This window comes from Thunnus maccoyii, chromosome 9 (genome assembly GCF_910596095.1).
Source record: "Thunnus maccoyii chromosome 9, fThuMac1.1, whole genome shotgun sequence".
NCBI lineage: Eukaryota > Metazoa > Chordata > Actinopteri > Scombriformes > Scombridae > Thunnus > Thunnus maccoyii.
In genome coordinates, this window is record NC_056541.1 from 34,624,347 (window position 1) to 34,647,838 (window position 23,492).

General features: G+C 40.0%; 1 protein-coding gene and 1 long non-coding RNA gene across 5 annotated transcripts; one reads left to right on the top strand and one right to left on the bottom strand.

The window, feature by feature from the left end:
• On the top strand, nucleotides 1-21,658 carry LOC121903462 (zinc metalloproteinase-disintegrin-like crotastatin). 4 transcript variants are annotated; one of them, XM_042420486.1, is made up of 23 exons: nucleotides 7-143; nucleotides 3,765-3,842; nucleotides 7,114-7,202; nucleotides 7,374-7,450; nucleotides 7,693-7,771; nucleotides 7,966-8,042; nucleotides 9,386-9,569; nucleotides 9,745-9,807; nucleotides 10,132-10,203; nucleotides 10,453-10,622; nucleotides 11,299-11,380; nucleotides 12,181-12,314; nucleotides 12,637-12,814; nucleotides 14,262-14,351; nucleotides 14,854-15,049; nucleotides 15,226-15,331; nucleotides 15,507-15,663; nucleotides 15,755-15,835; nucleotides 17,293-17,386; nucleotides 17,513-17,615; nucleotides 17,700-17,793; nucleotides 17,881-17,973; nucleotides 21,013-21,658. In XM_042420486.1, coding segments are annotated over exons 1-23 (2,331 nt in total). In that variant the 5' UTR covers nucleotides 7-142; the 3' UTR covers nucleotides 21,046-21,658. The 4 variants fall into 4 exon arrangements, 3 of the variants coding, with proteins under 3 accessions (XP_042276420.1, XP_042276421.1, XP_042276422.1); XM_042420487.1 differs by lacking the exon at nucleotides 7-143 and adding an exon at nucleotides 1,584-1,615; XM_042420488.1 differs by lacking the exon at nucleotides 7-143 and adding an exon at nucleotides 2,720-3,461.
• On the bottom strand, nucleotides 4,263-9,374 carry LOC121903464. The gene is made up of 2 exons (XR_006098052.1): nucleotides 9,282-9,374; nucleotides 4,263-5,362 (listed from the first exon to the last, which is right to left on the bottom strand). It is a non-coding gene; the product is annotated as an uncharacterized LOC121903464 (long non-coding RNA).
• Nucleotides 21,659-23,492: the final 1,834 nt, after the last annotated feature.

A 23,492-nucleotide genomic window follows, 5' to 3' on the forward strand; every position in this document is an offset into this window, starting at 1 on the left:
ATGTTGGTTGGGCCAGTGACACTGTGGGTGTCTTTGACTGACACCTACTCACCTGACCCTGCTGCAGGAAGAAAAAAAACCCCAATTAACAGTGACAATCAAGACAGTGCATATTCAGGACACTTTAACAGGTCAAAAGAAAAGTAAGTCTTGCCTTTTAATTGTCATATTTTGAAAATATGTTTAGCATCGGCTGACTTTATTAACCTATATGACCTTATATGAGTTGCTTTACTTATTGCAAAAATATGTTAGCTGTGATCTTGAAGGTGATTTCACAATAAACAACTTTCACTATAACCCTGTTAACCACACTCTACAGTAGCAGAGTTGCATGTCTCCCATTTGTCACAGAGACATTTCTGTATGAAGACACTTGAGTTGATGTTAGCACTGTTTTCAGTTCGTATTATTCTACAGTATTTCATCACTTAAGAGAACTCAGACTGTCAGCAAACACATGCAGTATGAGATAATACTGAATAATCAACCATCCACCTGTCTCTTAGACCCCATCCCAACTAGGCTGCTTAAGGAAGTCTTCTTAAGAAGCCTACTCTTGATTCAGGTGTTTTAGCCAATTATAGACCTATATCTAACCTTCCATTTCTCTCTAAGATCCTTGAGAAAGCAGTCTCTAATCAGTTATGTGACTCTACATAACAATAGTTTATTTGAGGATTTTCAGTCAGGATTTAGAGGCATCATAACACAGAGACAGCACTGGTGAAAGTCACAAATGACCTCCTAACTGCATCGGACAAAGGATTTGTCTCCATACTTTAGATCTTAGTGCCGCATTCGACACAATTGACCATCAAATCCTTTTGCAGAGACTGGAACATTTAATTGGCATTAAAGGAACTGCATTAAGCTGGTTTAAGTCCTATTTATCAGACTGATTTCAGTTTGTACATGTTAATGATGAATCCTCCGTGAAGGCAAAAGTTAGACACGGAGTTCCACAAGGTTCTGTACTTGGACCAATTCATTTCACCTTGTATATGCTTCCTTTAGGTAATTGTCACATCTTGCCTGGACTTTGGGTGTTTTTTGGTCTTGTGTTGTGTTCTTTGGGGTCTTCTGGTTTTGCACTTCTGTTTGGTCCTTCGGTTCATGGGGGTTTTCTTGTATGGTTTGGGTGGTGGGTTTTGGAGGACTGCGTCATTGGTTTGTTGGGTTGTGTGCTTGGGTTTGTGTTTGTGGTTGGTTTTGGATGGGTTAGTGTAGATGGCATTGAGTTTGTTTTCTGTGTTTTTGTTCTGTTTCCCTTGTGTGTTCATGTGCTCCTCCACACCTGCCCTGTGTTAGCCTCGTCAGCCCTGCCCCGCTCCCTGTGTGTCCTCAGCCAATCAGCTCCCTGTATGTTCACTCCCCTCTCTTGAGTTCTCCACCCATCTGCCCACCTGCACCTCATCTCCTTGTTAGTTCAGTTTCTTTTTAAGTTCTGGTTTTCTGTTCAGTCCTTGTTGGATCGTTTTGTGTTGTTTCATCTGCTAGTTCTGTTCTGCTCTGTTTGCCTGTTCATGACCATCCACAATTAAAGGAGTTTTTCATCATATCTGCATTCCGGCCTCTGCGTTTGGGTCCACTCCTGCTTCCCTGAGTCTGACAGGTAATATTATTAGGAAACACTCCATAAATTTCCATTGCTATGCAGATGATACCCAATTATATTTATCAATGAAGCCTGATGAAACCAATCAGTTAACTAGACTCCAAGCATGCCTTAAGGACATAAAGATCTGGATGACCTGCAATTTTCTGCTACTAAACTCAGATAAAACTGAAGTTATTGTGTTTGGCCCTAAACACCTTAGAAACACATTATCTAATGATATAGCTACTCTGGATGGCATTTCCCTGGCCTCCAGCACCACCGTAAGGAATCTGGGAGTTATCTTTGATCAGGATATGTCCTTTAACTCCCACATAAATCAAATCTCAAGGACTGCCTTTTTTCACTTATGTAATATCACAAAAATCAGGCACATCCTGTCCCAAAAAGATGCAGAAAAACTAGTTCACACATTTGTTACTTCTAGGCTGGATTATTGCAATTCCTTATTATCAGGCTGCCCTAACAAGTCTCTAAAGATTCTCCAGCTGGTCCAGAATGCAGCTGCACGTGTTCTGACTAAAACTAGAAAAAGAGATCACATTTCTCCCATTTTAGCTTCACTACATTGGCTTCCTGTAAAATCCAGAATATAATTTAAAATCCTTCTCCTAACTTACAAAGCCCTTAATGGTCAGGCACCATCATATCTTGAAGAGCTCATAGTACCGTATTATCCCACTAGAACACTGCACTCCCAGTATGCAGCTTACTGGTGGTTCCTACAGTCTTTAAAAGTAGAATGGGAGGCAGAGCCTTCAGCTATCAGGCTCCTCTTCTATGGAACCATCTACCGGATTCAGTCCGGGGTGCAGACACCCTCTCTATGTTTAAGAGTAGGCTTAAAACTTTCCTTTTTGATAAAGCTTATAGTTAGGGCCGACCAGGCTCGCCTTGGATCAGCCCTTAGTTATGCTGCTATAGGCCTAGACTGCTGGGGTACTTCCCATGATGCACTGAGCTCCTCTCTCCTCCTCCTCCTCTCCATCTGTAATCATTCATGTAACATCAACGCATGTCACTAACTTGGCTTCTTTCCCAGAGTTTTCTGTGCTTTCTCATCTCACAGGAAACCCTGGGTTCTGGGCCGAGCCTTCGCGGTCCTTCACAGTCCTGTTGGTGTCTTTCTCTGGCTGTTGCTGTTGCTGATGATTGTTGTTCTTCTGTTCCCTTGGAATTTCTATTGAAGTTTGAGCTCTTTTTTTGTCTGTGGACCCATGAGTCTGTCTGTGCTTACAATGTAGTTCTTATTCTGATTATTCCCATCAAACTGCAAACATGCACCATTTGCGTCCTGTGTGTCGGTGGTTTTTACAAAGAAAAACCACCAAAGAGACTTGGTACTGAGAACAGTAAAAAAATTATTCACATGAACTGACTGTTGGTTAAATCAGTGTTGTACTCTATCAAAGGTAGGACAGATTTGATTAATATTAAGCTATCACACAGTGTTGCTTAAACTCTGGCAGGGCGAGCAACATGCTCCACCTACTGAGCCACAAACACTGACCCCTATGGAGACCTCGTGTCCTGAATTGTCCCGGTCTGCCGCTGAGGGAGCATGCACATTGACCTTATTGTCTTCTGACACATTGTCTCTGCTGTGACTCCAAGCATGTGTTCAGTGGGTGAGGGACAGAGCAGCAGGGACGGAGCATCAAAACCGCATCAATTTATTGTCCTTATTTGGCAAAGGTTGTGAAACTTATGATGTTGTGACAGAAGTGCAACAAGTGATGTGTAGGGAAATTATTGAGTAAGTCAGTTACAACACAGGATGAGTCAAACTGCTGATTTGTCATTTACGAAAAATACAGTAGGTCAAATGAAATCAAGCAAAAAGGTAGGAACATTTAAACTTCTGTCAATAAATGTATATTATCTCCTTCTCTAAAATACTGCTGATAAATCCTGAACAGTATGCTTGTATGTAGGAGACTAGCAGTTAAGATGTGACCACAACACCACAGTTTTCTGCCTGCATTCCTGGAGATAAGTAAGGGTGTATTCAGGCCGCTTGTGAGCATGGTGTAAATCTGTCGACAATAAGGAAGTGGTGGGGGGGGGGACATACTGTCTTGCAGCAAGACAGTATGCAGATAGAAAGCATAAAGCCTGATCAGAGCACCGATCTGCTCTGTTACAGTGACTGTCTGCACTTGGATAATGATGCATGCACTCCTACTGTGGGCCCTCATCCTAAATGCCTCACTCAAGCCTTCAGGTAAGTCACTGGATACTGTTACCTCCACTGTGCAATGGTTAATTAATAACTAAAACCTAAGTTTATCCTCTCTAATTTATTCAAAATAAGTACTTTAGTACTTTACATAAGTACTTTCATTTGTGTTTAGAGTGTCATGTAGGTTTCTGTTCCTGCGTATAAAGTAAGAAGTGTTCTGAACCACTAGATCCGATTAGATCTAATAAATTGTATTGTAAATTAAATGGACACGTATGTTCATCATGATTTAAAAACCATAACCACATGTAACTTCAGTTTCAGTTACTGAAAGTATCGTAATATAGAGTAGGGGTGTCAAACTCATTTTAGCTCAGGGGCCACATGGAAGTAAATTTATTCCCAAGTGTGCCGGACCGGTAAATCATGGCATAATAACTTAAAAATAACGAGAACTTCAGATTGTTTTCTTTGTTTTACTTTGGTCCAAAATAGAACAAGCACATTCTGAAAATGTACACATCACAAATAATCCTCTTGACAAAACACACAGTTGAAAATTCTGCGGAAAAAATTGGTGCAATTTTAAGAACACAATGCCTCAGTGATTGGAACTTAGACTTTGTCTCAGTGTATTTACAAAGCCATTCAACTTTAAGTCACAGCCTATCTGGGATTGAACAAAATACAAAATAAATAAAAATAAATAAATAAAACAACTCTTCTATGTATCAAATACCTCATTTGTCATTTCCACATATTAATTGTGTGCTAACTGAACAAACCATACAAACTGAGGTAGAAACTATTCAAGAAGGTTGAGTTACTCCCTACCTTGTAGGCTACACTATTAATTGATAGAAAAATAAAAGCTGTGCAATGCATGAACAATTTCAACCAACCAAACTTATGAACTGAAGTGACTGATATTATCACACACTGTTCACTTTCTTTACATTTCCACAGAAGACAATCATTTTCACAGAACTATATCAGGATGCAGTGTCTCATGCAGCATTTTAAGTGGGGTCATCTATTGTTTATTTTGCTCCTGAAACCTGGGATCTTTTAGCTTTCACAGGTGTCACATCCTGAGTGGCAGCCAATTTCAGGATGTTATTCGAGTGCTTGTGCGTGAGCCTTGAGCGAAGCTTTGTTTTATTGATGCTCATTGCAGAGAAAACCTGCTCACAAAGATATGTGGTTCCAAACATGCACAACACTTTTGCAGCAAGAGATGTCAAGTTGGGGTAACCTGGCAATAGATACTGATAAAATGTGTCCAAGCCAGCTGCAGCAAATTTCCCCTTCAAATCTGAGTCACACTGCATGTCTATTATTTCAAGTTGGATGTTGACGAGCAGATCAGAGGCATTCATGGTGAATGGCGAGCAAAAAGTCTTTCTCCAGTTCACCAAAAATCTGAAAGCGTTGCTCAAACTCCCGCAAGGCGTTGCTCAAACTCCCGCCACCACCCTCTCTGGTGCTACTCTGTTCCTGGCTGACAGGTAACCATGACTCAGAGTGACTTATTTCCTTTCAAGCAGATTGAGTGGGAAGTTCTGTCATTGCAAATAAAAGTCATTACTTTGGTGAGACAACGTCATGTAAAGATGACTGGGGGAAAGTCAAACAAATCTAGATAAGACACAGGTACAGTCGAAACTGTAGAAACTGACATTGTGATACTCTTTCTAATATATCAGTCGCAATTTCTCATCTCTCTACCTCATTCTCTGGTTTCATCTCACTGGTACTGTGAGATAACACTTTCAATATAGCAAACACAACATAAACTAAAATCATACAAACAAAATACAATATGCACTGTGTATAATATAAAGTCATACACATTTTCATATTAATGTGTCATTGGTTAATAAACAGAGACAATAGAAAACCCCATAATTACTGGACAGGTTGGTCGCCCAAGTGTTTCAGCATAACCAGAAACACCCGAGGCCATGCAGGCAACAATCTTGGTCTAATCTGCCCTGATCCTACCTCTAATATGCTGTGAAGCATGTATAAATAAGTTATTCTACAGCTAACTTCCCTCTAAAGCAGCAGTTCCCAACCTGGGAACCTCCAGGGTCCAGGGCTCCTCCTTCATTGACTATAAGTTAGCCCAATGACAGAATGTATAAGAATGACTATTCTGTTCATAGGTTTCACACTCTTTACTGTTAATCTGCCAATCTAAAAGACAGCTTTTGTTACTGTTCGACAGAGCCAGCCATTTCCCTCTGCTTCCAGGTGTTGAGCTAAGCCACACTAACCAGCAGACATGAGAGTGGTATTGATACTGTCATTTAACTCTCAGCAAGAATATTTTCCAAAATGTCGAACTATTCCTTTAACATAGTCTTTTGAAGTTGAAAATAAATGTCTATGGGTAACTTAATGGACAAATGCACTTGTCTGCTGTTCATTTTCAGCTCAAATACAGAGGAGACTGTCCTCACAAGAAAATCAACCACATTTGCTGCCCAAATACAACCTGTGGTTACATTTACCAGACAAGGACCTCAAGCGCCAGCAGTTGCAGCATGCTGTTGTTATTGCACTGCAAGAGCTTGTTGGGAGCAGCTCTGGGTGGGCCAACAAATCATGGGATTTTGACATGCGTCATGTTGATTTGTTTTACCAATTACGATCTTTCCCTAACCTTAGTAGTACAGTAGTAGTAGCCTAACGACTAGTTCTTCTTTTAACCATGACCACAAAATCATGATGTTTGGAAGGAAGTGACAAACTATGTGTTTTGTTGTTAAGTTTAGAAAAAATGATGGTACACAGACAGGTGGGCGAACCTTATTAGCATGGCTTAGTTGGCGCAAAGACTGGACACAGGGAAACTGCTAGCCTAGCTGAGTTGACTATGAAAAATATACCTATTGTTGATGAAGTGAAGTAGAAGAGTGTGTATGTACATGATGTATGCTGTGTTTGGGCACTTGGGTGAATACAGATATGTATGTATGTGTGTAGTAGTATATAACACAGACGTGTGTATATAGATGTATATATTCCTTCTGGAGGTGACGATAGATGACTAGAAGTTTACTCAAAGACTAAATGAAGGCCCACAAGCACCGCTGTTTTAAATTGTTCTTTTTGTGCATATGTATATGAATATATAAAAAATGAACAAATGAAAAACTGGAAAAGGGCTTTTTGTAAAATATCCAAAAAAAAAACAAAAAACAATGCAGCTAGAACTTTGACTACTTCTTGTTTATAACACTATAACGTCAAATGAGCACATTCTTCCTTTTCACAAAGCAATATGATGTGTGTTGTATCTCCACAGAAAGCCATGGTCCTGAGGCTGATGAGGTGAAGGACTATGAGGTGGTTCGACCTGTCAGACTTCACACAGTCAGAAAAAGACATGCAGAGGTACCATGTTTCTCCAACAGTTATATTGTTTACTACATTTGAATGTAGCAAAGTTTGTGCTGATTTTGCATACACTGCAGAATAAAGTTATGGTTGACATTGGTTATGGGAAACATAAAATGAATAAAAGAATGAATTACTAAAAGCACAATGTTAAATCTGTCTCCGCAGCACCTCAGGCCAGAGACTATTAAGTATGCAATGACGGTGGGAGGAAAAGACATTGAAATGCAACTAGAAAAAAATAAGTAAGTTCTTTCTTCCCTCAAGGCACACTTCTGTAAAGTATCAGTAATAAAAGATATACATAATGGTAAGATAACCAACTTTCAAGGTAATCCAGTATTAAAGGATTACTTGCTCGTTCTTACAAAACTTGTGGTTTTCACATCATTGGTTTTTATTTAAAGCATTGGACACACTGAAAACCAACTCAACATTTCATGGCATGGCATGATGTACATTCATTTTTACACCTTTTCATCATCAGTGAATTACTCACCAAAGACTACACTGAGACTTCCTATCGAGAGGACGGAACTCAAATCACCACAACTCCAAATGACATTGTAAGTATTTGCATTTGTAGTCAACTTTCAGTTCCACATATACTGCTGGGATGTGACAAAGACCATGTTCCATGAATATTTACCTAACTGTTGAACAATCATATGAGAATGAATGCTAGAAATATACACTGGATTAGGATAGATTGGAATTTCCTATTTGATTATACAGTCATAACATCCTCATGTCTTTCCAGGATCACTGCTACTATCATGGCAGGATTGTGAATGACAACAAATCATCAGTTAGCATCAGCACTTGTGATGGACTCAGGTGAGCTCTCGAACCATCCTGTCCTCAACTTTAAATTTCATACCGTATTTTCTCAATAGTGGCCGGGGTCTTTATTTACCTCAACTGCAGAGGGTACCAGGCCTTTATTGGAAGCAGGCTTATATTAGAGAGAGGCTTTTATTCCTAATTCCCTCTATTTGATAAGTATATTTGCTCACATTTTAGTACAAAGCCTCCCTGTTTTCTGATCTGCTTCCGTTTGCTCTGTTAATTTTTTATTACTGCATTATACTATTAATAAAATTAAAAGGGAGAGGGGCTAGAGAGTGAATGAAGAGATGGAGCTGGTAAGAAAGCAGTGAATCAGATCAATAAAAAAAAATATTCAGTAGTTTCACAGCAGTTACTTTCTAGAGCACAAATAAACATACCCACACCCCCCCGCACACCTCCGCACACCCCTGCAGTGGTGCGCAACAACACCTGATTTGGTCTGAATACAGCCTCAATCCATCCTTGTTTTTTCCCTCCCCGGCCTGTATTTGGGGCCGGCCTTTACTTGTTCTTGTCGAACACACCCCCGGCCATTATTGGAGACCTGGCTTTTAACTATTAGAGAAAATATGGTAACTCGTAATAATACCTACTCACATTACAAACAGAATTAATGAAGATAACCTGAAGATAAGCCTATTGATTGAATTAAACCTCAAGGGAGGAAACTGTTTTTCAGTCTGTATTGAGGCTCAAGCTAATACTGTGCTAAGCTACTGCAGAGGCACAACACTGACCTATAATCACCATTTAAGTTGAAGTTGTTAGCAAGCCGTTATTATACACATCCAGAAGATATGGAACAACATGGACTCATGCTTCTGTACACCTGTACATAAGCACAAGTACACATAAGACCAATATTCATTCTCCTTTTAGCTCTGCGTTGCTCACCGCCAACTCCTGAGAAAAAATATCCGGCTTTTTATAGCTGATAAATGCTCCATGATATTCACCAGCTAGTCAGTAACCTTGTCTGATCTTCAGTGCCGCGCAGGTAACTGTTAGTGTAACTCACAGGACGTTACGCTAATGAGAGCAGTGTCCTAACAGATACTAAAATGCTCTGTAGAGCTGGGCTGAGCAGCATAGCTGACATTCCAACTTCAAACTTACCATCCTAGCCTATTGCTACAAGATACAATACGCTAGCTAACAAGTCTACTGTATTCATATTTTGAGTTCCATATTTTCCGTACACTGTGTGTTTGTAAGATATCTTACCTGTTCTCAAAAGAAGAAAAAGGTCTGTCTTTTGGCTCATCAATGGGTTTCTACCTCAAAGCAATGTCTGTAGAACTAGTCTGATTGGCATGATCTTGGTTTAGGGGTTATTTCAGAACGGCTGCCCAGAGGTACCTGATTGAGCCCCTGTCTGGTGATGATGAGGGGGATCATGCAGTAATGACGTTCGGTAACCAGAGTTCCACACCTGCAGTGTGCGGTGTCACCAACACCTCCTGGAGCACCGACTTCGAACCCCCAATTAGCCGCAGTCGCTCCAGATCGGCGGTATAACCCCATCACTTCCATGACACCCCAATAGCCTACATGTACACGCTAAATGTGACATTAACAAATACATCAGAAAAATAACACATCATTCAGTAGTCTGAAAAGACAAATCTGGCCATTTTAAATCTGAAGGAGTGCATTATCTAATCAACTTTATTTTTTTGTCTTTCAGGGTATATCTATTGTCCAACAACAGAAATACCTCGAGCTCTACCTTGTTGCTGATAACCGTGAGGTAAGATGTAGTAACATGGAAATTTACTATGAATGCCAGAAAGTGTTGGAAAACAGGAAAAAGTTTGCTGCAAATGTTTTTGTACTCTGTGAAACACATGACCTGACTTGACCACATGATGTTAGCAAATCTCACCTGCGTGGCATTGCAAGCACAAAATGCTCTCAATTTCTTGACTATTTGGACTGGGTCTGATTAGAATAACACATTGTTATCTTGGTCAAAGTCAGTGTATCATCATACATCATGTGGATATTTCATAATGATTCAACTGCTGAGAAACAGGATGTGACCATGCTCTAACATGATGACATGGTGTTACAGTACGTGAAAATGGGGCGAGATCAGACAGCCGTGAGAAAAAGGATTTTCGAACTTGTCAACTTTGTCAACATGGTGAGTCAGTTCTGTTGCTAATTCTCTGCAAATTTTTAGGCATAAATGAAACGTATTCAGCTGCAATTTAGGTGTCATTATTGTTATGGTATACAGTCTCTAGATCTTATTTATTTTTATTACATTTCAGCCAGAGATTTTCAAGCAATAAATCTAAAGGTTTTCAGATAACTTGGTCTCCGTGTTTGAACAAAATAAACATGCATAGATACTGCCTTACTGGTGATCTCATGCCGGTATTGTTCGCAGGTTTACAAACCCATGAGGACTTTTATTGCACTGGTGGGGCTGGAGATCTGGTCCAATCGTGACTTGATCTCTGTGACTCCCCCAGCTAGGGCCAACCTTGATGCTTTCATGGAGTGGAGGAACTCTGACCTGGTCAAAAGGAAAAAGCATGACAACGCACAGCTCATCAGGTCTGAAGAGCATTTCTAAGTACAACCAAAAAGTCTCAAGATGTCTCTAAAGTTTCATGTATTAAATGTGTTGCACAGAAAAAGATTTGCATACTACCAACTAACTACTTACATACTAACTAATTTTCACTGTGTTGTGGCTCTGGTGACAAATAGTTGGCATGATGTCAGGCTTCATAATTAACCTGTAAACAATGGCAATAAAACCCAGCAGTCAGATTTTTCTTTAAATAGCAGGAAGCTTGAGCTCTGTTGCGCATCCTAAATGTTTACATATTTATATTTATTTTAAGTTTACATATCATGCTTGTACAGAGAATCGTGTGAAGTGAAGGTCAAACAAGGGGAAAAACCAGTGTGGTTCGATGGCCTCGGTTGGCCTTGATAAGACGAACAAACATGTATGTGAAAGTGCTTTTGGCTTACCAGAGCTGACACCCTGAATCATTAGTGTACGTCATCGTCACAAGAAACTGTCTTTCCAACCACAAACCATATTGGTCATTGTGGAACAGGTTAAAGTTTGACACTGAACCAAACCCTGTAGAGCCAGTTTCATGTTTACGTGGCCGGTCATTTCATACCCAAATCAAGCCTCTCTGAGAGAGAGAGAGATATGGGTTTCTCACAATTCATATTCAAAGGGTTTATTGTCCTTTCATTCCTTGTCTTTCAGTGATATTGACTTTGAAGGAACAACTGTGGGACTGGCCTTCGTTGGGACTCTGTGCTCAGGTCAATCTGTTGGGGTGGTACAGGTAAGCTGGTCCAGGGAGACAAGAAGAAGACTTGTTCCATCTGTTATTTGGATGCTATGTATCTTGTACATCATACTCTTGACTGGGCATAATATTTAGCAGCCATTATTATTTTTAGCCATGGTAGTGTCGTGGCTCTTGGCATGGTGATCTCCATACTTTTCATCTAGCGTCACCATGATGATCACCACCAATATGTTTGATCCACTTTATTTTAGGATTCACATTATTTTTAAATGCAGCCCTTATTTTAGGCTACTTGAAATGAGAAATGAACATTTATTTGCCATTAGAGTACTTATTATTTATATCATCTGTGTATAATAGAGTGTTAGTTTCTTTCATGTTGTTGGTGTATATACTCATTCACACCTCACACCAACTGTATTCATTTTCCTATGCGTATAATTAGTAGCGGGAGGCCAGTCAATGAGCCCCTTCCAAATAAGCATGTTTTGAATGCGCACTGCACTTTAAAGAGGAAGTGTCACTTCTTTTCACATGGCGCCTCTGAAACTCTTCTCATGTAGTGTTGCACACATCTAGACACTGTCATGGAAATAGAGGAAACCCGAAAATCCAAAGAAGCCCGAAAAAACATTACTGTGGTTACAATATCGAGAAACAAAGCAGATTGAGGAAACAGATATATTTTTATCATGTGTTAGCAAGGAAACCACAGTGCATGCTTGTTTTAAAAGCACGTAAATCACTGATAATACCCCCCCGACCCCCTCCCTCTTCATTAAGTATAATTTATAGGGTTCCACTCATTAAACTGGTGATTGGTTACCTCTCAGGATCACAATGATCGGGCCATTGCAGTGGGAGCGACACTGGCCCATGAGATGGGCCATAACCTGGGCATGGACCATGATGATTCCAGCGCCTGTGCTTGTTCTGGGGATAGCTGCATCATGGCTGCAGCCCTCAGGTAAGACAAGTCATTGCAGAGACTCAATCTCTATTTTTAGAAATATGTAATGACAGAGTTTTAATATATCATAAGCTTCAAATGGGGTCAGGCCAGAGAGCAGTGATGTTCAAAAAATCACCAGGAATTCTCTAGAAAAAATCGCTCTCTTGCTTTTACCTGACCATTGTTTGACATATACTTGTCAAACCCAAAGTTATAACTATTTTCTGGGAAGCTTTGTTTGACAGCTAAAGGAGGCAGACAAGACATCATGGCATTCACGGTCCCACCTCTGTCTCGTTGTTCAAAGTTGACAAGGAGAATGTATGTTTTTCCCCAGCTGGAACGTCCCTCGCTCTTTCAGTAGCTGCAGCAGCAACAACTATGAAAAATACCTGATGAGCCGCAGCCCCAGCTGCCTGCTGGACAAACCAGACTACCGGAGTCTGGTAGCTCCTTCAGTCTGTGGGAACGGTTTTGTGGAGACAGGAGAGCAGTGCGACTGTGGAACTGTGGAGGTAAATGAACTCATTTGACTTTGACTGGACTTTGTATTATTCCATAGATTCCTTTTAAGGACTTTTTTTTCTTGCATGCATCACTAACATTATATTGTGAAAAGTTATGCTGAATAAGGAACAAACATGGGGAAGTTGCCTTGCAAAGTTTCATTGAATTTGGAAGCTTTCAAAATAATGTGATTTACATAGAATTTACATAAAATTGAAAGTAAGAAGCTGAAAGAGGTTTTAGTTTATGCAGCTATTCTCCCTATTCTACTCTCCACAAATATTTACTCTCCCAAAGGTTTCTCAGTTATCAATAAGCTTTGCTCCTGCCCTTCAGTATTGTGTAAGCGACAATGCAGCAAGCGGTCATTATTTTGAAATGAACCCTGACAGGGTGATGCAGGATGCATTTCACAATAATGAACCACTCGCTGTACATCATCCCTTACATAACATGCAGAGGTTATTCAGGTAGTATCAAAGGTCTTATTGTAGCAATATAAAAAGCTCTTGAAGCTTACTCTAAATTTGCTTCCTTGGTGCTAATTTTTGAAACTTTGTCTGTGTTCAAGTCAGGATGTGTCTATTGAGGCAATTGTTTGAATAAGCGTCAACACCTTGTTTTCTTTGTCTGATCCTGAATCTTTTAGTTTGCTTTTTTGCCCAGAGGCATTAAGAGAATGGAGCTGTCAGACGTGCACTAACACATTTCTAGAAAATTCAGAGTGTATCTTTCTACTCATGGCAGTATATTAATGTTGAACATTATGTGAACTAACATTCAGTTCTTGGTAACTAAAGTATTTACAGTGGACATCACAAGTTTACAAACCTTGATTTGGGGCTTCAAAATTAATTCAAAAGTCTATGACAGTGTTGTACTCCACCTAGATATCACTTGTAATATAGAGCACGGCAGTAAAACAACTTGTATTTATCATAGAGAAGTACATTCTGGTGAAGATGATGCAGAGCTGTGAATTTGTTCAAACTTGCCAATTGTCCTTAACTTTGCCACTGCTGGTATTCAGCAGATGCACAAACCACAAGCTCAAACTGGGGATGTGAGGTGGGTGTTGTTGTTTGCAGCTTGCTATTTACACCAGACACCTGCACCACGCAGGAAAGTTTGCTGCCCTTCCAAGAAAAGCAATCAATCAAATATTAAGTTATTTATAAGACACACACTGCAGGACTCTACATACTTTACAGGATAAATGCATTTTATGGTTTTGTACAGATGTACAGATGTCTGACACTTTCTCCAGATAATTAAAAGCAAATACCACAAGAATACTTATTAGAATGTAATTATTTTAAGAGAATAGAAACAAGTTTAAGTCCTAAGAAATTGTCAAGTAACATCAAATTCTGCCAATGTGTCTACCAAGTGTCAACAGCACAAGAAAGGGAGGGATTAATAACAACCTAATCAGTTTCTATGTTGTCTTCATAGGAGTGCAACAACCCGTGCTGCAATGCCACCACCTGCACCCTGAAGGAGAGTTCACAGTGCACTGAAGGCGAGTGCTGTGAGAACTGTAAGGTGAGTAAATATGAATTAATAGATGCTGTTCTACCTGCTGCCTGTTACCTTTTATTACCCTTTTTCAAATGTTGATTTCTTTTCATGAAATCCGCCTTTACTGACGATTGTGAAGCGATCATTTAATGTGATACAGCCCTCTAGTGGATGTTTGACATATTACAAATATTTGAACTTTTACTGCTCCAGCAAAAAAAAAAACATCCTTAAAAAGAGATATACTGCTTCTACCTCATTGAAAAATTCAGGATCTATGAATATGCCAATATTTTTCACTTTACTGAGAAGTCCATTCTCAGTGTGTGTGCACTGGACCATGATTGGCTCCAAACTAGTTGTGATGTCACAAATCATGTTTGTAGATAGTCGACTTAAACTCAGATTTACAGTTTGCATACGGCATTGAAAAATAGAGCATTACAAACTTTACATGGACAAAAAAGTAACCTACATCATGACATGTAATTTGATCGATTGGCCCTCACCTCCCACCTCCCCACAGATCCTACCTCGATCCAGGGAGTGCCGGAGGAAGCAGGATGAATGTGATCTGGCAGAGTACTGTGATGGGAATAAGGCCACCTGCCCTGAGGACGTCTTTGCTGTAAACGGCCTCCCGTGTGATGAAGGCCTGGGATACTGCTACAACGGCCAGTGTCCACAGAGACCAAACCAGTGCATCAAGCTGTACGGATCAAGTGAGTGTCCTGTGCTTATATGTATGTTTCTTTGTACTGGGCTAAGTAATCTTTCTAGTATGTCATTTAACATTACACTACTGTGCTAAAGGAAATAGATAACAGTTTAATGGGATACCACAAAAACAGTCATTTAAGTTGTTATTAAAAAAGATGTAATCTATTTCTGTCATCAGGTGCTATAGAGGCCAGTCCTCGCTGCTACCAAAAGAACACCGAAGGAAAATACTATGCCTTCTGCAAACGTCCCTCAAAGAATCAGTATATCCGCTGCCAGGGAAAGTGAGTCTGAGCAAAACATACAGTGGGGTAGTTATTCTGCAGGGCCTTATTAGTATTCTTACTGTAGTAGTTCATCACCTTAATATGCAATATCAAGTGAAGTAAAATATCTGTGTTAGAATATTGACTCTGAAGTGAACATGAACACATGTTGATCCTGTCTTTCCTTTTGCAGAGATGTGTATTGTGGGACGCTCTACTGCCAGAACGGCGATGCAAACCCAAACTATGGGACCATGGTCAGGGTCGGTAACTGCAAGGCAGCTTTCTTTGAAGACAACACCAGTGACTACGGCCAAGTGGACACTGGGACTAAATGTGGGGACGGAAAGGTAGCAGGCTGCATTAGTTTCCTCTATGTTACATTATTCAGTGTTTGTGTTCATCATGTTCACCTGTTTGAAAATCTTTTCTTTTTTAAAGGTGTGTAGCCAGAATGAGTGTGTGGATCTACAGACAGCTTACAAAAACACAAACTGTTCAGCAAAATGCCCCGGCCATGCTGTAAGTAGACTACATACAAACACTGCTCACTCAGTCTTACATCACCATCACTAAATGCAGAAACTATACAAGAGTGAATCTTGTGGACCTGCTGCATAGTCTCATTAAACAAAACATACTGAGTGCAAAAGGAACAACATGTGAAAATTAAAGCTGCAAGCAGCGTTGGTCGGGACCTCGCATTTTGGCCCGTCGGGATCAGATCATTTTGCTTTTTAAAAATGAGGGATATTTCTTACAAGTGTGGTGTGCTTTTATTTTGAAATATTGATTGACATGTATACTGTCAGGTGTGTAGAGACAATAAGTAACTGCAGCTGGACACAGAAAAATACTCACATATATTTGAATGGAGAGTGTGAGCGAACCCACACCTTTTTGAACATTTACTGCTTCCACATAGTTTTAGATACAAACTTCATTTGAACTTTAAATGAGTCACAAGACTTTGACCTACAAATCTGGAATTTACATGTTTTTTCTATCTTTTACTGTTTTTGAGATATTAGAGTGTGAGTTTTAAAGTCTTTTCTTGCTCCTCCTGTGATTTTATAATGAGTGTGTATTGCGGAATGTTTCACAGCACTGAGGGAGTGACATCACCAGGAGCAGTTGGAGAGGAGGATTTTAGAGAACACTTCTGGTGAAATATCCTCATAAATCCCATGACTTTGGCCAAATCTTACATTAAAAATCATATTTTAGTAGGAAATTTTGTGGTGAATCCATTGATACAGGTTTGAAAGTGGTCAGACTTACAGTTGAGACATCAGAAGCCTCTGTTTGACACAAAGTTCATGCCTCCCCATTGGTTTACATTGTAAGGGTGATGTGGCACTGCAACTCTGAGGGCTTATAAAACTTTTTTAAGTTTTATAACTTAACAACTTTTGTTCAGCACAGTGTCATAAGTCATGTATTTAAGTTTGAAGCTGATGCTATTAACGCCCTCGGAAGAGATAGCGTTTGTTTGGGGGCCAAAATTGGGGCAAAGTCTTATTTTGAAAGGCTAATTGCGGATTTCCTGTTAGATTTAGGTCAGGGGTGTCAGTGTACAATTTGTAGGTCTTGATGTGACGAATAATTGAGTTTTGGTTTGATCTCTCTATGACATTCCTACGGGCCATGGCGGCCATATTAGTTACATAGGTGGCGCTAGAGAGCACATTTTGGCACTTTGGGGGTTAATATTTACATTTGATCAAATTTTTCACCAGACCTGATGTGCGTGCCAAATTTGGTGAGTTTTTGAGCATGTTTAGGAGGTCAAATTTAGGGTTTAAGTGGCGTAATAATAAAGAAACAAACAACAAACAAACACACGAAAAACAATAGGGTCCTCGCCCTTAGGCAGGGACTACTGTTTTACAGTAGTCCTCTGTCTTTTGGGCTCGGTCCCTAAAAATATTGAAATATTATAATTTTGAAAAAAAAACGATGTCCTTTGTGTTCTTCAGGTCTGCAATCACAAAAGTGAGTGTCAGTGTGAGCCTGGTTGGATTGCTCCTTCCTGCGATTCACGGGATGAAGCTTTCAGTTCTCTTTCTCCTGGTACTTACAGTCATGCATTAGCAAGCACAGTATAATAAATATGTACCTTCAGCATACCTAATATGGAATTTGAATCACTGTATTATTAAGGTGCAGATGAAATTGATATTTAAACTATTTCTGCAGGAGCGGCTGCTGCCATCGCAATGACAGTGCTGGTGCTTCTGGGTGTCATTGCTGGTGTTTTGGGGTTCTTTTGGAAAAAACAACAGAGTCCCAAGTTGCCAACGTAAGTAAATAAGCATCATCCCTCTTGCAGGTCATGGTCTGGCGATGTTACTGAACACTCATCATTCCTCTATTTCTATAACAGTGCACACACCCAAAGGTATCAGCCAGCAGCAGAAAACTCTGCTTACCGCCTTGACAAAGCTCCAGTTCCCAGCCAACCCATGCCAGTGACACAGGTAATGAGTTGGAATGTATTGTATTATGAGTTGGGATATATCATCTTACAATTCAATTATCACTGATAAAATTAATGATAATTTTAGGTTCGAAGGCCAAAAAAAGGAGCCCCACCTCCACCACCTCCAGCAGGGAACAGACCAAAACCCCCGAGCCAGAACTACATAGCTGCTCGTCAGGTAACTGAAGTGTTAACCTGCCACATTACACACAGTTTGTAGGCTTCTGACAGTTTTAAATACCACAACTTCGATGTGATTCTTGCGTACTTCTTAGATATAAACTGTTTGATCTGGTGAGAACTATGCTGTTCAGATCCAGCATTGGGATACCTGAAAATTTAGATCTTAGTGTGCATCCACAAAAATTACAATTGTGGTAGTTTAGGAGTGCAAACAAAGTCTGAACAAATTACAGCGCAAGAAGAAAATGTAAACTGCAATGATGCCCATCTCCATGTCTTCATAACCACTATTAATGCCTCAGAAGAAGAGTGCAGACAAGATAATGATTTCATCCTTTTGGAGTGTGAAAGTACATTTACTCAAGTACTGTACTTAAGTACAGTTTTGAGGTGCTTGTACTTTACTTGAGTATTTCTGTGTGTTGTTACTTTATACTTCCACTCCACTACATCTCAGAGGGAAATATTATATATATATATATATATATATATATATATATATATATATATATATATATTATAAAATAAAAGATGAAACCAGTGGTTTCCAACCTTTTTGGCTTTTGATGTCTTACATAAAGCAGTGTGTAGTCGGGGTCACATTTCACATGTCTATGAGTTGTTAACAGCTCCACCAAATAGTGATTTTTCCCTCTAAACTTCTCACATCAAACTAGCTAACTGTATATAAAGTAGTTGAAACTAGCTCCACCTCCAGCAGCTACAACAGTAACATGCTGCTCTAACACGGATGCTTCACTATTAATAATCTAATGATGTCATATATAATTAAAGCTGCAAGCAGCGTTGAACGGGCCTTCGCGCCCTTGGGCACGTGGGGCCGTGGCGCAGTCACCTAAGCCTCTGGGAACCAAGAAAACGTTTGGAGATGATCAGTGTGAGAGTCTTTTGACACACAATACTAACCAGTTTCTCTCTGTGAGCCCACCCCTCTGTTTATCACAGATAATTATGAATTATGAAATGAAAATATTGTTAACCTTAATCAATAATTCGGGCACCAACTGTAGGATCTGTGAGGAACACAGTTGATTATTTGCAATAATTATCAATTATCAAAGATAATTAACTAATTAAAGCTGCAAGCAGCGTTGGTCAGGACCTCGCACTCTGGCCCGTCGGGATCAGATCACGCTTTTTAAAAATGAGGGATATTTCTTACAAGTGTGGTGTGCTTTTATTTTGAAAGTTTGATTGACATGTGTACTGTTAGGTGTGTAGAGACAATAAGTAACTGCAGCTGGACACAGAAAAATACTCATATATTTGAATGGAGAGTGTGAGCGAACCCACACCTTTTTGAACATTTACTGCTTCCACATAATTTTAGATACAAACTTCATTTGAACTTTAAATGAGTCACAAGACTTTGACCTACAAATCTTGAATTTACATGTGTTTTCTATCTTTTATTGTTTTTGAGATATTAGAGTGTGAGTTTTAAAGTCTTTTCTTGCTCCTCCTGTGATTTTATAATGAGTGTGTATTGCGGAATGTTTCACAGCACTGAGGGAGTGACATCACCAGGAGCAGTTGGAGAGGAGGATTTTAGAGAACGCTTCTCGTGAAATATCCTCATAAATCCCATGACTTTGGCCAAATCTAACATTAAAAATCATATTTTAGTAGGAAATTTCGTTGCGAATCCATTGATACAGGTTTGAAAGTGGTCAGACTTATAGTTTATACGTCAGAAGCCTCTGTTTGACACAAAGTTCATGCCCATAGATTACCTCCCCATTGGTTTACATTGTAAGGGTGATGTGGGACTGCAACTTTCAGGGCTTATTAAATCCAAACCGTTCGAGTTATTACAAAGTTTTTAACAACTTTTTTTCAGCATAGTGTCATAAGTCATCTATTAAAGTTTGAAGCCGATACCATTAACACCCTAGGAGGAGATAGCGTTTGTTCGGGGGCCAAAATTGGGGCAAAGTCTTATTTTGAAAAGCTGATTGCAGACTTCCTGTTGGATTTAGGTCAGGGGTGTCAGCATATGATTTGTAGGGCTTGATGAGACGAATAATTGAGTTTTGGTTTGATCTCTCTACGACATTCCTACGGGCCGTGGCGGCCGTTTTAGATACATAGGTGGCGCTCTCGAGCACATTTTGGCACTTCGGGGGTTAATTTTTACATTTTATCAAATTTTTCACCAGACTTGATGTGCGTGCCAAATTTGGTGAGTTTTTGAGCATGTTTAGGGGGTCAAATTTAGAGTTAAAGTGGCGTATTAATAAAGAATAATAATAAGAAAGAAACAAACACACGAAAAACAATAGGGTCTTCACCCTTTGGGCTCAGGCCCTAATAATATATCAGTCAGAGGGACCAAACCAATACTTTTACTGCAATACTACAAGTACATTTTGCTGCTCATACTTTTACATAAGTAGGATTTTCATGCAGGAGTTTTACTTGTAACGGAGTATTTTTATATGGCTACATTGGTACTTTTACTTGAGTTAAGGATCTGAATGCTTCTTTCACCACCACCAGCAAACAGTTATTTTACACATCCAGCAGACAGGGAGCAAAATTAGTGTTCATTTGAAGTTGTGTTTTTGGACTCCTGATGAATCTAAAGCCAATATTCAATATGGCTCTTAATCTGTTAAATGCTTCACTATATTCACCAGATACTCACTAACTTTGTCTGTCTGTAGTTTGCTGGGATAGTAGCATACGATTAGTTTTTAGGGGCTTTTTCTCAGAAAACAGCTGCCTGCTGCTGTCGGAAACAACACTTGTGAGAGTGGAACAAGTGACACTGAACCAAAACAGTCGATTTTGGGCCATAAAACCAAAAACAACTAGCTAAAAAATGCTAAAGAGCTCCAAAGAACTAAAGGGGAACTGCAGTCGGGTGATAATTATCTGTAGGTTCAAGTGACCTCTGCTACAAGTAACCTCTTTCACATCACATACAGTCATTTGATCCATTGTTCATATTAGAATATTGATTATTGCAGCTTGATGGTTTGTGAATTAATGCATCTTTTTTGTCCACTAGGCTCTGAGGCCAGTACCTCCACAAAAGGTCTGATGTCTGACACAATGCCACCTAATGGTAAAATTTGGGACACTCACATCTGTCTGCTGCTCCCAACGAGCAGCTGCCCGAGACTGAAGAGAGGAAGAGCCCCGTTTTTATTCAACTGTTTCCTGTGCAGTCTGAAGTGTGATTGTACCAGTGATGTGCAGACTGCACGAGGACAAAACTGGGCTTTTAATTGTTACTTGCATGCACTGAGGGCTTGTTATTACAGGGATGAACTTTTTGTTTTTAAAGCACTTTTTTATACTTTAGGGTTAGAGATGCAATGAGACACAGGTATGGCCCTAAATGTGAACCATATAATTTTATATTCTTGATCTTTTATTTTGTCGCAGAAATACAGAATAATATTATTACATAATATTGCACATGACTGTATTTATTTGTCCAACAGTACTGAGTGACTGGAGTAGCATTTACATATTAATATAACCAAAACAAATATCCACATTTGCTTTAATGAACCTCAATCTTATGGTCTAAAATTTTTATCGCTAACTTATATGACCTTATATGAGTTGGTTTACTTATTGCAAAAATATGTTAGCTGTGATCTTGAAGGTGATTTCACAATAAACAACTTTCAACCCTGTTAACTACACTCAGTAGCAGAGTTGCATGTCTCCCATTTGTCACAGAGACATTTCTGTATGAAGACACTTGAGTTGATGTCAGCACTGTTTTTAGTATGTATTATTCTACAGTATTTCATCACTTAAGAGAACTCAGACTGTCAGCAAACACATGCAGTATGAGATAATACTGAATAATACTGCCTGTTCTGCTGATGGAGAAATTAAGAAACATACTTTAAGTCACAAGAGTAAATCTGTTGAGACAGATAGGTACTCCAGCTGACGGAGACAAGAATAATCATTCAACAGAGTTGCATCATCTGAAATATACATATGTTGTGTTCTGTAAAATATCACACAAATATCAAAAATTACTTAATACACTTTACACTTTGAGCTGGAATCTGCTTTCTTCAAACATAATAGAAAGCAATATGAAAAGAAAAAATGTTTACATCTTTTAGTCATGCTGGCAGCAGGGCTCTATGAATGGCAATGTTGGTGCTCCAACATCAGGTGGGAAAGAGAGTTCCCAACACAGCCCATGTGTGCCGCAGTATCATAGCACTTCACTAAAAAGTCATCCATAATGTGATATATAATAATAATAACACTGGGGCCTGGGACAGCGAGCCTCAGGTTGCAAGACTTCATCGAGTGACACAATCAAGGGGGCAATAGGCAGCTCCACAGCTGGCATCTGACCCAGGCCATAAGTGCTGGCCTCCTGCATGAAAGCCAAGGCCCTGACATCAGAGGTGTGGTGATAAAGGGATTAGGGGTCTGGCCATTATTTGTGAAGCTCCTCAATGTAAGGCTGAGAGGGTGGCACAGCAAACATAGTTTGTGGTGGGACCCGCCTAACTGCACTTGCACTACCTGGGGCACCTGCCATCGGGGCCTCATCCAAGCCTAAGTGCACCAGTGCCCCAACCACTGGCTTAACCAACACTGAGGCAGCCGTTGAGTACACCCTGCACTCGCTTCCTGACCCCTGGTCGGAAGCCAGGCCTGTCCTCACAGAACTGGGTACAGGTAGCCCTCATAGACAAGGCATCCTCATCCCAACCTGATGGGGTAAGAGTAAAAAGAACTGGTTAACCAGGAGTGAAAACATTTTCTCAGTAACAGGAAAAACACAACCTGCTTCTATCCTAAAAAATATGGTGGGTGTCCCCCACTCAAAGCAAAACATCTCCCTCAGCAACAAGACAGACTAACTGACTGGCAGCACCCTGCTTGACTAATAACACAAGTGACTAACCAACAGGGAGTGAATAACTCATTTATTACCTCCACAGCAATCACAACAACAAAAAAATCCCACAAGCGAAACCACTTACTGTGGAGCAGTCGCTCTCTTCACCAAACCAAGGAGGCACTTGCTGTAATGAACGAAAGCACTTGTTCAGAAAAAAATTGCAACTGAGAAGTCATGCACAATAACGGAAAAAGACAGCAAGGGCAGGCACTTAGCCCAGCGACAATAAACTACAAAGGAGACCTGAAAACCAGGTTAGGGTTATGGGAGAGAAATAAATAGAGAGAGACAATAAAAGCTAACAATTTAACAAAGGGAGGCTGCTACACTTACCTTGCTACACTCAGCTCTTCTTCAGAGTCAGAAGAAAAGACACCTGTCGTTATCCTACCCGCAGCAGACTAGCGAAAGCACCAGTCACAACAGCTGAAGAGTCAGACAGCAGCCGTGACTGTCTAGTTGCAGCCCTTGGAGGATGAAAAACTGTAGCTCCAACCATGCGGTTGCAGGGCTCCTTGCGAAAAGTCACCGGCTATTGTCTCACTGAAAATCAACCTGCATCCATGTATCACCTGCTGCAAGTAGATAATATAATTTTT